The sequence below is a fragment of the Gossypium arboreum genome, chromosome 3 (genome assembly GCF_025698485.1).
Source record: "Gossypium arboreum isolate Shixiya-1 chromosome 3, ASM2569848v2, whole genome shotgun sequence".
NCBI lineage: Eukaryota > Viridiplantae > Streptophyta > Magnoliopsida > Malvales > Malvaceae > Gossypium > Gossypium arboreum.
The window spans coordinates 10,068,888-10,083,103 of NC_069072.1; the positions used below are offsets into that span (position 1 = coordinate 10,068,888).

Here is a 14,216-nt window from a genome sequence, read left to right on the forward strand (position 1 = left end):
ATAAGGATTACACTTGTTTTCACTCGTAATTAGTAGTTCTTTAATAAACAGATAAGTGTCGAAACTTATACAAATCTCTTCAAGATATAATGATTTCATCTTGCTAACATACTAGGTAAATTATAATTAATCTCCCCTATAAAAATGCAATTAAAATAACATATAAAATATAATAATAGAGTCCGGGATAATGTGGAGATGTAAGAGATAAGTGTTCAAAATATCTCGGTCCAATCTTCTTATTTACGGAGATTAGATTTCTTAATCTGATATGATCTAATCTTCAAAATATAGTGTTTTAAATGGAATGATGTTGAAAAATGAATTATCAAGATATCAACAGCCATTACAGCTCAACAATTTTGTTCCAAAAAAATTGCCAACCTGCAATGATTATTGTAGTGGCCATTGCTCATACCACCCTCAACAGCGCCTCCTCTAAAACTGGTGAGGCAACTTTCATTGCAGTCATGAGCCATAGCTACAAATCTTGCTATTTGGCTTTGTTTGTCACAAGCTGCATCCATATTTATCTTGATTGATCCAAGGAGTGGAGGATTCCATTTGGGGCCATTTCAAGTCAAATTCCCTGAAGTATCCATTGTTTTGCAGATTTCCAGAAACTTCGAATATATAATCGTTCCAAGCATCATTCTCTACCTAGATTGGAGAGACTTTTATTCCCCATATATTTTCCATAAAAAAATAGCGTATCCATGCTGCCAAATTAGAAGATGCAAAAGAGCGAACCTGGGAAAGGTGTTAATCTTGAGCCACCAAAAAAAAAAAAAAAAACTAGAAAGAACCAGCCATCGACGGGTTGTAGTTGAGGGATGGAAACTCTCCACAGAACTTTAGAAAAAGTACAATGGTTTAATTCATTTTAAATTATTTTACTATGGTTTGATTGATTTTTTAAATTATTTTAATAGTGCTTAATTAGTTTTGAGATATTATAAAAATTCTAAAAGAATTCTAAAAAAGGATAAAAAATACTAAAATGAATAATCATTTTAATAACTTATATAACTTTTATAATATTTTAATAATTTTAATAATTTTAAAAATTAATAAAAATATTATTCATTTTTGTTTCTCTCTCACACTACTTTGCATCATATCTCAATTCATCATTATCAACTTTTCTTGTACCATCTCTCGCTAATCAAAACCATTACTCATTAAACATTAAATTTATTGTCTATCAACCTCTTACTTAACACCCATACAAGTATAATCACATCATTATATTTCAACCACTCGTCAAAACCAAATCCAAGCATTTCAAATAACAAAATTTTTCTATATATTTCTTATATATATATATTTATAATTTATATAACTTTTAAGTACTTTTAATAAGTTTTATAACTTTTCATAAGAATTTTATAAATTTATATATATTTCTATAATTTTTTACATTTTAAATTGTTTTCTATAATTTCTAAATTTATATATTATTATATTTTTCATAACATATTAATAATATTCTATATTTTTATAATATTTATAATTTTCCTATTATTTTATTTTTCCAAAATTTATAATATTTTGATATTTTGAATTAAATAATTAAAAATCAATTAAGTCCGTATAAATAATAAAAGATCAATTAAGCTTTTCATATCAACATTTTTTTCACGTCAAATGTCATGTCAATCACCACATTATCATTTTTCTATATCAACCATCATGCCACATTAGAACTTAACAATTCGACGGGACTTCGTCAAAAAACCACAATCCAAGGGCTCAATTGAATTTTTGTTAAATTATCTTTGAAGGGGTTTTTAGTAATTAAAACTTTTTTTAAAACAAAATTAAATTAGATTTTAAATTAATGGTGTGTTTGGTTGGCCGAATATAGCACAACACGTAATCTCACATTGTGGAATAAGATTACATTGTTTGAATTCTTCATATTTTGATCACCTTATAACTTCACATTCTCAAATAATATCAAGATTTTGAAATATTTGGTTCAATCTCAATACACTCATTCCTTAGATTATCTTAACTTATGCGCGTAATATTAAATTTTGAATTAATTCACCATTTATTTTTATAATTTTAATCAATTTCGTCTTTTTTTTCCTAATAAAATTTAAGTCCAAGTGAAAACAAAATATCTCTTTTTCTTAACAGTGAAATAGTAGATGTCAACTTTAAAATTATAATTATCATATTCACTCTAAGTATTTATTTATTAATTATCATTATAATTAGAATTTATAAATTATAATTGTTCGTACATGTATAAAATTATTTATTAATATATAAAGTTTAATAAAACAATAGTTATCATGATTAAATAATATTAAAAAACAATCAAATAGGTTATACTTTTACATAATTTTATATTCTATTAATCAAATAATAAAATCTTATATCATCAAATGTAATCTTATATTCATGTATGCCTTTCTATATATTGGAGATGAGGCGGCAAACATTTGCTCTCATTCAGTGTGGGATTTAGAAGGAGCCAACAGCTAACAGTCTGCTGTAAAATTTTATAAGAGCAGAATTAGATTCCCTCGTACCATATTAACTAGTTTCATTAATTATACGTATAAATGTGAACCCATAACTTTTAGTTTCTTCAATCGTAATCAGTTTTGTTCCATAGATATACTTAAAATTTGCTATATGTTCAGAATCTTCAGATGTAAAACCTAAAATCTTTAATATTTCCTTGTTAAAGAGTATAGTGTTAAAACATAGGAACCTGTTTCTATCTTCATATAGCTAGCAGTCAGCATTTACCAAAATAAGATGAGGTTTTTAATTCAAAATTTTCATTACTCCGTACTTATAATAATACTAATAAGATACAACTTAAAAACGACAATGAGTATGCCATAAGTTTAAGTATACAACAAAAAGCTCATCCAGGAGGAGTTTCAAATGGCTAATGACATCAATATTGACTTCACGGAAGTTGCTTACCTTGCCAGAATCTAAGAACATAATTACCATTAATGGTTATGTTTTTTAGTTGTTGTCGGATTGTTGCTTGGCTTAAGCGCACCAAACATTCCCGTAAGTACTCATGCTACTTGACGAAACAAACATATTAAAGAGAAGTAAAAAGAAAAAAGTGCATATCTGATATCACCTCAACAAATCTCCCACCATCGGGGAACACAAAGCCTCTACTAATCTCCATCTTTAGTAACTTTTTCTTTGATTTTATGATTCCAATTTCGAAATTTAATACATGTTCATCATACCTATAAACTGACTGGATTAAGCACATTATTTATATAAAAAAAAAAAACTGGGGTTCAGAATTATATGAACATCTCTACAGCTACCAACCAATATGATAATCGCCTGAACGAATAGGTTTACCTGGTTTGGGGCTTTAGGTGGCCAACGGACTTCTCCTGTTCAGTAAGTGCGTGACGAAAGTGGCATCGATGGCCATAGGAACAGACATCACCAGTAAGGACCATCCTGCAGACCTCAGTCTTGTATCGAGGGTGGCGTATTACAGGGCGGAGCTCTTCGACACTGTGAGCAAACTGGCAGTGGTCACCATATGGACAGGCACCAGTCTCTTGCCATTTGTTGCAGAGCTCAGTCTTTAACATGCCCTGGTTGTATACTTCCAGTTCAAGTAGCTCTTCCTCCTCCTTCCCTCCTTGCACGTACACCTTCTGCTTTACATTCGCCTAAAGACATTATTCACCCTATCTATTATAAAATTTAATTAAGAACAAGAAACAAATGAATAATCTATTACTAATATTCTCATTTCAATAAAATTTAATTAAGAACAAGAAACAAATGAATAATCTATTACTAATATTCTCATTTCACATTCTTTTGGTGGTAACAAGGCAGTTCACCATACAAACAAAACCTTACACGTCTAAGCAAACCTCTGGTTGTTAACAATCTTACTAACGCCATCGTTTTAACTTTCAAAAGTCTTAACTCTAAACTAACAAATTTTCATGTTATACAGATAAAACACAAGGATGATTTCAGAGTCCCTTGAACTGGCTCCTCACTTCTCCCCCAAAAGGCTAAAAAGGCACTAACAAGAATAAATTTGAACTAAATATATATCATCATCTCAGTCGCGTCTAAAATAATTAAGTTTATTGTATTGCTTCATTACCAAGTCAGAGAAGGTATTCACTAAATAAAACCGTAATAAAAAATGTAATTAATGCTTAATGGTGCTCGTTCCGTCGTTTGGCTGCGAGAATATTGTTCTGATGCCAGCTTTGCCTGACATATAGCTTTAGAAATAAGCAAATAAATATAACTCTAAAAATGAAAATAAACTGGCGATATGTACATAATGTAGAACAATAGACTGGCAATTACGAATTTGCTATCCGAACAGAATAAGGGAAAGAATTAGAAGTAAGTCAAAATTATACTCACAGCTCTTCTGATCTGTTGAGAAGCATTAGAAGTCTGAGCTAGTCCCCGAGTTTTACCACGATGACTCGCTGCTCCAGCTTTACTCATCATCTTCTGATATTCGTTAGATCTAATCGATATGCTCTTAGGCAACTTAACCCTCTCGACATCCACTTCACCTTCCATATCAGAAACTTCTTCCTCTCCTACGCCGCCGCCGAAACAAAGTCCTTCCAACGCGTTCACCAAATCAAACGGCGCGGTGTTGTAATCAGAGGATGCAAAGTGATCCTGAACAGAGGCTTGGATCAGTGCGTTGAGTTGCTTGTTGAGGTCGCGGTTGACTGATCGTAGAGAAGTATTCTCTTGGCGGAGTGATTCGGCTTCTTTTGCAGCTTCGCGGAAGCGCGAGAGGCAGAGGCTGTGACGGTTGATCATATCTTGATGCTGTTGCATGAGAATGCGGGGATGGTGGAGAGCTAAGAGAGAGGCGGATGAGTTGGCGGCGGAGGAAGCGTAAACTCCGCCATTCTGGTGATGGTTCAGTTCTCCGGCTGCGAGGTCACCGTAGGCGGTTGAAACATTGTCGTTTTGCATACCGAAGCTTGAAAAAAGAATTTAGAGAAAGCAGAAAAAAGTAAAAAAAAAAAAAACACCGTAATATCGAATTGGAGGGAAAAAAGTGGCCTGGCAGTGAATTGTAGAGAGGAATTCTGGAATCAAAACCGTTAAATAAGCACATCATAGAATTACCCCTTGTTCACTTTAGAATTTTCAACTCTTTACCTACTTTTTCCCTTGGATTTCAATCATCTTAAATCATTGTTAGGGCATTTAAGTCATTTAATCTAAATTGTAAATTTCATTTTCTAGTTCACAAATAACAGTTGCAATACTTGTTTGCATGCACCAACAGTGGTACCAGCAGAAAACAGATAAGTGCGCTTGCATTGCATTTTGGCAATGCAGGATTCACACCATTAGAAAATGACGTAAATGTCCTCTTGATTTAATTATATTAGCAAGGATACCCTTCTACGCTTTCCTTCATCCTCAAGTTTTGACAACAGATAATGGGAGGGGGGAGGATGATGATCAAGCTCAATCATGTTTGTGTAAATCCAACGGTCACGATTATTTTATCAGGGTTGTCTAATTGATTTTCTGTAATTAGAAACAACTTATGGCACAGGAAATGCGAGGCCCGGATGCGGTTAGAGAGAGCTTTTGATGATATGAGTTGCTTGTAATTGAAGTTAATTTGATGGGGGGATAATTGTGTCTGCGAGGTTTTCTAAGTCATGAAGCGAGATTAAGACATATAAACCATTTAGCAATGTTATTTGATTTAGATCAGATTGATGGATCAGATCGATTAAATTGAGAGTCAATTAATATGTTAATTTGGAAGGTGTTTTTGGACCAATTAAATTGGAAGTCGATTGAATTGGTAGTCAAACCGATCAGATCGACAAACCAACAGTCTGATCAATTTGACTAATGATTTGATTTAAAAAGTATTTTTAGGAAGGAGGAAGCCATCATTTTCTTCAGGAGATTACTTCCTTATCACAACTATAACTATCTCCTAGTGTCACAAGGCTAGAACTTTAATTTTGCAAACTGCGCGACCTGCAATTTATTTGCTTCAAATCTGCCTAAATAAAAGTGAGAATTTTCGTAAAAGATCTCTAAGACACTGAAATATAGTGGAAACAAACTCGAACTAAAAGAACAATGTAGAGCAGAAAAGTCAATGAGAAAGTAATGCACACCAAGTGTTTGAGTAAATGCTCTCAAATATATTTACAACTACGAATGAAATTATTACAAATGAGGAGAAATACTTCTATTTAGTTGAGCTCCCCTAAAACTAACAGTACTGGTTGGGTTACATTGACGGTCAAGGTTGGAGTCTATCTACAATTGATAATACTAAGCGATTTAAACTCTATATAATCTTATTCCTTTAGGATTTACACTATTTACCTTGATAACTCTAATTTTACTGGAATGTTTAATTAGGTAACCAACACTTCAATTAGATAGACTTCTCCATGAGTTCCATGAGTCAAGTCAATTCAATTGAATTAAATGAGTCTCATTTCATCAATTGACCTCTATGGGACACTCTTTACGCAATTGTCGCGGGCTTTGATCCAGGTCCGTGACACTAGCAATATCATATCTAATTTGATGATTTTCTATATAGGATTACATGTTAAAAGAAACTCTTAAAAAAGGAAAAAAAATTAAGCCCCTGTATTAAATTTGTATTCAATTAAGCCTTTATCATTAATAAAAAAATCAATGAAATCCTCTATTAACGATTTTTCATTATTGATAATTTTAATCGTTAAAATAAATTGATTAACCAATCAATTTTAATATATTTTAATATTTTTAATATTTATAATTTTGTCCACTCCAACTACCAGTACAGTAGAGTGCAACCATCACCAGTAACAATCTTTCTTTTATTAAAGCATTTTTATTTGGTGTGCGCCTAAGTTGAAGAAACATGCTGAAACACAAGTAAAAATGAGACCAACTAAATGTTCTTATCAAGTTTTAATATAGCTGAGAAGAAATTGGTATTCAATTTAGGGATTAATCGATTAAAGACTAAAATAATAAATATAAACTAGGGAAATACGTAACAGGTTTGATAAAAATATAGAAATTAATTTTTTATTCTTTGTTTGATTGAGTAAAAGGAAAATTGGAAAGATGAAAACGTGAAAGGATAGAAAAATGAAAATTATATTTATTTTTTTTTCATAGGTATTCTTGATAGGAAGAATTAAAAAATGAAAAGAGAAGAAATTTTCTTTCCATCCATTGCTGGATAAGTAGAAAAATGAAGGGTGTGCTTGGTTGAGTAAAAAAGTAAAATGATGAAAGGAGAGAGTGAAAAAGTGGGGAGAAAATAAATTCCGGTTGTGCTAGGTTGAGAAGAAAAGTTAGAAGGAAAAAAAAGAAAAAAGAAAAATGATCATTTTCCATCTTAATGCACAAAACCAATACTTCTAAATTGGAATGATAACTATATTAGTTCAAAATGATACATTTTTCAAATGTTTTCCAACATTCCAACTTTTTTTCCACTCTATAAAAAGAAAACTTATGTTTTTTATCCATCTAGTTTTCTATCCCTTCAGTTTTTCATCCTTCTAATTTTCTTTTCACTTTACCAAGTAAAGCCAAAAGGAAAAAAAATAAAATATTTGAAAAATGCATCATTTTGTACTAACATGCACACCTCTCATTTTCTCTCTTCTCATAATTCCAATGTCAAAGGATTTTTATGCATTAGAATAGAAAATGATCATCCTTCCTATTTTCTTTCCTCTCACTTTTCTTCCCTGTTAAGCACACTCAAAATTTATTTTCTTTCCACTTTTCCACTCCCTTCTCTCATTCATCCACTTTTTAACCCAACCAAGCCCACCATTAAGGGCAAAAATAGATAAAAAGTTTTTAATGGAAAGACCATTTTTTTCTTTCTCTACTGCAATACAATGCTAGTGTGTATAATTGTATATGTATAGTTCATCCATTTTACATTAGAACGACTAGGGGCAAAGCAAGAGGGTTGGTAGGTGTAACACCCCAAACCCGACCTAGACGTTATGGCCGAGTCTAGCGAAGTCACATGGAATGGATTTTGAAATCGAACTTGTCAAGTTAAAAACCGTTCTAGTTAAGTAGCTTTTATTTAATTTGAAAAAACTTGCTCTAGGTGATTTGCCTCAAAACTTATCTTTTAAGTGGAAGCTTTTGTAACCAACTAATTTAGGAAAAACCATTTTTATTTACGAAAACCTTAGTTTTTAGAGAAAACCCGTGGTTTGTTGAGTTGCAGTTTAAATATCCATAAAAACAGTAATAAGTCCCAAATTTAAAACCAAACAGTCCAAAATTTACATCAAACCCCCAAATAAGTAATAAAATATGAAAATTTACGGAAAACAGTCTAAAATTTATGTGTGGCCATCGTCAAGTCCTCCGTCGTATTGATTCGTCAAGTCTAGGGATTACCTACACAGATTAAACAAAAAGAGAGAGTTTTCGCAAACTCAGTGTGTAATCCCCACAAAAAGTCATGCATACAGTTGTACATCAAAATACAGTTATTTACAGTCCGGGCCTGAACCCATTACAGAATCAATTTGGGCTTTAGCCCATTCAGATATGATTTCAGAATTATATTAGGGTCTTGGCTCATATCAGATACAGAATGTAGACACAGTAAATCAGAGTCCTACCCACCAGCCTCTACACACCATCTTCGTCCAACCCTACACACCATGTGGGGATTAAATCAACCCACCCATCCCTACAAACCATGATGTACCAAAATATGACACATAAACAGAATATTGCAGCTGAGTTGCCAGATAACAGGCTTAAGAGCCTTTTAGACACTTCCTCCAAATAACATCAACCCACCCCCATGCAATGCAACATACCATAAATGTCATGCAAATATGCTAATAATAGAACATACATGCCGTTCAGTACAAATATCATGCTCAGTTAGACACCATACAATCAGGTCACATAATTAGAGGTCTAAGTAAAGCTTACCAACCCTACAGTAGGTCCACATTCAACTAGGGTGACCCGTGCAAACCTTACGGAATATTTCAGAAAAATGGGCTTACACGCCCATATGGCCTGCCCGTGTGGGCCTACACGACCCAAATTGGCTTTGGTCGTGCGGATCACACGGCCTAGCCTGTAACATCCCTAACCTGTATCCGTCGCCGGATTAAGGTTATGAGGTATTACCGAACATATTACAATTCACACAGATATGCATAACATAATATAGTTCAAAATTTTAATCACATCAATTATTATAATTAATCAATTAACGAAACTCATAATATATGCCATTCATAGCATAATATAAATTACACATAACCCATCACTTATACATATACGAAACATATAACACATCAATAATTTCATTATTGAATACTAGACCTATTTTTATAAAAGTCCTGCACATGCATAAATTATAGACCATTTGAAATAAAATATACATTATCAACTTTTATATATATATATATATATATATATATATATATACACACGACACCAACATATTAATCTATATGAAACTTGTATAGTTTGTATATTAACACCAAATATAATGAGCTTTCATTTAAAAACAAACTCATTCTAATTTCTAGTCCATTCGGCTAACATAGATCATTGTCTTAGTATATAAGATAAAAGTACACCAAATGGTACCATGTATGTGTCTTAGTTTTTTTTTTTTACATAACATTCACATGGCCTAATTTAACTTATTTAACACTTAATATAAACATATAACAAAAATGCAAAACATTTTTACATGCATCATATACTCAGATACACTTCCAATGTAAGCTCAAATCAAGATTAAATATTTATATGTATTTATAAACATAAAACATAACCAATTTCTTCATGCCACATTCGAAATCAACAACCAATCCTCAAGACTTTCATATAACATAAATTATGTTCAACCATGATATACAACATGATAACCAAATAAAATTTAACTATAATCCAACCAATACCGAATTTAAAACTAATAATAAAGCCATTTTCAATGCATAAAATACTTACCAAAAACATCACTCATCCATAGTACTTAGCACTTTAACTAAAATGAATTTTTACCACATTCATGCATAGCTCATTAAACATAATAACTAAGCACACATAAAACCAAAACTAAGGATAAATACCAAGCCATTTTCACATGGCTTTATACAAAACCAAAGTTCATCGTTTCAAAACATGTTCCAGCCTATACATGCTATAAGTTTAAAATTTTAGTTTATAAAATACCGAAGGCGATCGACAATGTGTTAGACTTTGCTGATGATCCCCAAGCTTGTAACTTGAATTCAAAATCTATAAAACAGAGGTAAACATAAATACACAAATTAAGCTAATTTAGCTTAGTAAGTCATGAGCAAATTTAACCATTCAAAAGAATAATCAAAGCATTTAAAACAAGCCAAATTATAACATTATTGTTATACTTAATCTCAAACATATCATCTCATTTATTTATAACTTATACTTTTACACAAATAAGTTACCTTGGCCGAATGCTAATGTATCACATTTAGCATAATATCATTCAACTTTTCATTCCCAAAATAACATTATACCAAGTATGCTTACATTCAAATATCTATATACTCATGAATCAAAAAATCAATTTCATATATATATATGTATATGTATAGCCGAAACATACTTCTCATATCTACTCACATTCTTCACTTATATCTTACATATCTTATAATAGATATCAAGAAGCTTACTTAACTTGTTTCAATTAAGTAATAAGCTAAGCTCATACTTGGTCATTTTAGCTCATTTAATGTATTCAATTTCCACATCAACATAAAGTCTTTTAAGTATAAACTTATAATAATTCACCGGCGTAAAGCCTACTAGGCCTAAGCTTGTATCACACACCGGCACAAGGCCTGCTGGGCTCGAAGTCTGATTTTATACACTGGAAATAAGCCTGCTAAGCATAAAGCCTGATTTAATTCACCAGCACAAGGCTTGCTAGGCTCAAAGTCCGAATGTCAATAATATAAAGCTGTCTCATAAACAATTCTTATATCGAAAATTCCAGATATTCCATAAAGTTCATACTGACTTCCAAATGTTATAAATCAGTCGTAACAAATTCATTAACATAGCTCCCAAGCTTATTTACATTCGGCTTACGTAAATATATATTCAAATAATTCATTTCACCATATAGAACTCAAATTTATTTAAAAGTAACAATGTTTAGTTGCTTAAAGACTTACCTCGAACGATGAAAAACCGGTACAGATCGGTTAGTCGACAACATTATTTTTCCCCCGATCTAAATCTGATTTTCTCTTTTCTTGATCTAAATTAATATAAATTAAACTTATTAAATCAAATATTCAACCAAATTCATCCAAAAACACACAAATGGGAAAATTACACTTTTACCCCTGATATTTCACATTTTTTACAATTTAGTCCATATTGCATAAAACACAAAATATGCACAATCTCACAACAACATAGTTAGGCCGAATATTCCTTATATTCATACTAGTCCATATATTTCATTTATTTTATATTTTAGTCCTTCAATTTATTATTTTTGCAATTTAGCCCTAATTACTCAAATTCACCAAAAATTCCAATACGAAACATTTTAATCCAAAAGATATCTTTCATAATTTATCATCAAACATCACAAAACACAAATATTCATCAATGGCATAACTCAAAATATTCATCAAAATCAGAAATTCTAGCATGGGTCGGATAGTATTCGAAGCAACGATCTCAAAAACGTAAAAATTATAAAAAAACCAAGCTAATACTCACCTTAAATCAAGCTTGCTAATGGCTGAATGTGGTTTTCTTTTTCCTTTTTCTTTTCTTTTGGTATTTTCCGCTTTTGAAGAAAAAAATGAATGCATGCAACTTTATTTTATGTTTTTATAATTATAACATTATTAATATATTATAAAATTACCATTTTGAAATTAATATAATACCATGCTATTTAATACCACAATTGTCCATCCATTTTAATCATGGCCTAATTACAATATAAGTACCTCATGCAACAAAGACAACATCAATTCGGCCCTTTTTATATTTAACCACCAAATTTTCATTTTACGCAATTAAACATTTTTATTAAATCGGGCACTCAAATAACAAAATTAAATCACAAAAATTTCACAGATATAAATTCACACGGAATAAACACTAAAAATAATTTTTAAATATTTTTTTAACTCAGATTCGTGGTCCCGAAACCACCGTTCCGATTAGGGTCTAAATCGAGCTGTTACATAGCCCAGAATCTCATACGTTCATTTGGACTACCCATGTGGGCCCACACGACCCAAATTCAGTCTAGCCCATGCGTCACACACGGTCTGCCTGGCCATCACACTGTTGTGTCTGGTGCGTATGGCCTGACCTAGTCGATTACATAACCGTGTTATGGCACACGGCCTACCACACGGCCGTGTGGCATCAATAGAATGGTTTTCGGCTTTCATTGAACCCTTATTTTCTGCATTTTCGAGTACACACCTATTTCGATTTTGTAGCCAACGCAGATCCAACACCACCAGAACCTATATTTGGTCAACAACTCACCAATTTAGTCACTTATAGTCATACTCAAACGAAAATGCACAAGATAACCGAATGCTAAACTAACGACAACATTACCTCCTATCGCATAATAGGGATTCCGCACACTTAAACAGTCAATTAAAGATCTTTTGTCCTCCGATTGTCTTCTAGATACCAATCGAAACTCAATAAACAACAACTCATCATTCAAAAAATAATAATATATTAATCATACTTACCAAAAACGCGAAAAGATGATCAAAATAATGGAATGCAGGGACCTTTCAGAAAAAGAAACCGATATCAAGAAAAAAAAAGAAGGAAATTCGACAGCAAAAGGGAAGGGAAATTCGGCAGAGAAGACTTTTTGGGAAGGAGAGGATACCCAAATATTTTGATAACTATCCAATCCCCTAAATCACTCCACTAACCTACTACATCTAACTACTCAGATTTTCAGTCCAACTCAAACTCTTCGAGACGCACGAGCAAAAATAATGTACACGCAACAACTCGAACACAGGACCTCCAACAATCCAACACTCCACTTAACCACCAAACCAGCAAGCCCATTCTGGTATGGTTTATAAACAATTACACATAAGCCTACTGAACAAGGTTAAAGCTTTATTCAGAAAAAACTCAAAATTTGCCAAAGATAGGGCTTGAACTTGAAACTTCTCACACACACCCAGAACACTTAGCCACTGAAATAAACACACAGTTGTGTCTTAATTTCATAAAACCAAAATATAAAATTTTTGGGGCATGACAGTAGGGGTCTGAGTAACCCCTAAAATAAATTTTTTTCTTTTTATCCCCATTATAATTTACAAATATTAAATTAGTAATGGTAAAATTATACTTTGACCCCCTAACAACGCCCTAGCGGGCATACATAGGGGCTTAAAATATGCAATTAGATATAGAAATATGTGTGGTGTATATATGTAACACCTGATTATCTTTATTGGCCCAAAATTTAAGGAAAATTAGGATTAAATTGAATGGATTGGAAAAGTGTCGGGCTCCTGCGAGAAATTTAGAAATTTTAATGGCTGAATTATGATTAGTTGGATCTCAATTCTGGTTTGGTTAGAATGAAATCGGTTAGTTCCATAGCGGAAGACCAAATAATTAGCAGTGATTGGCTACAATAGTCTAGGAGACCGTGCAACCTTGGCTATATATATGAATAGGTAGAGAGGAGAGAATTCTCTAAAATTTAGCTGGTAATCTTTTTCTCGTCAGCAATTTCTTCTTCGGGTGCTTCAAAAAAGAAGATAAGGTTTAAGAAAACTCTACATGGGGTTCGAAGTCTAGGAAGTCAAGAATTCGATAAGCTGGTAAGCCCTAAGCCTCCCTGTACTCATGGATTAGAGGAAAGAGAAGTAAGAATTCTCAAAAAGTTTTTGTATAATTATAGATTCTGGGTTTTAAGGTTTGAATACCTTTGAGTTAACCAATAAATAGTTGTCATATTTAGCTGTCAGGACCATGAGGCTTCGACATTTGGACAAGCTAAGCTGCCAAGGATAAGGAAGCTATGTGAGTTTTTGTACTCTGTCTTAGGTGGTTGATGAGATTTTGTTGTTAAATGATTTGTGTTGTGACTCTTCTAGGTTGTTTGAGTCTATTATTTCGTGTACAAATGGTGAAAGAGCATA

General features: G+C 32.2%; 1 protein-coding gene across 2 annotated transcripts; it reads right to left on the bottom strand.

Annotated features, from left to right (window-relative positions):
• Positions 1-2,781: 2,781 nt before the first annotated feature.
• On the bottom strand, positions 2,782-5,174 carry LOC108456062 (zinc finger CCCH domain-containing protein 15). 2 transcript variants are annotated; one of them, XM_017754654.2, is made up of 2 exons: positions 4,402-5,174; positions 2,782-3,662 (listed from the first exon to the last, which is right to left on the bottom strand). In XM_017754654.2, the coding sequence occupies exons 1-2, from the start codon at positions 4,975-4,977 to the stop codon at positions 3,351-3,353; spliced, it is 888 nt and encodes a 295-aa protein (XP_017610143.1). In that variant the 5' UTR covers positions 4,978-5,174; the 3' UTR covers positions 2,782-3,350. The 2 variants fall into 2 exon arrangements, with proteins under 2 accessions (XP_017610143.1, XP_017610142.1); XM_017754653.2 differs by having other exon boundaries at positions 2,782-3,677.
• Between the last annotated feature and the right edge of the window lie 9,042 nt (positions 5,175-14,216).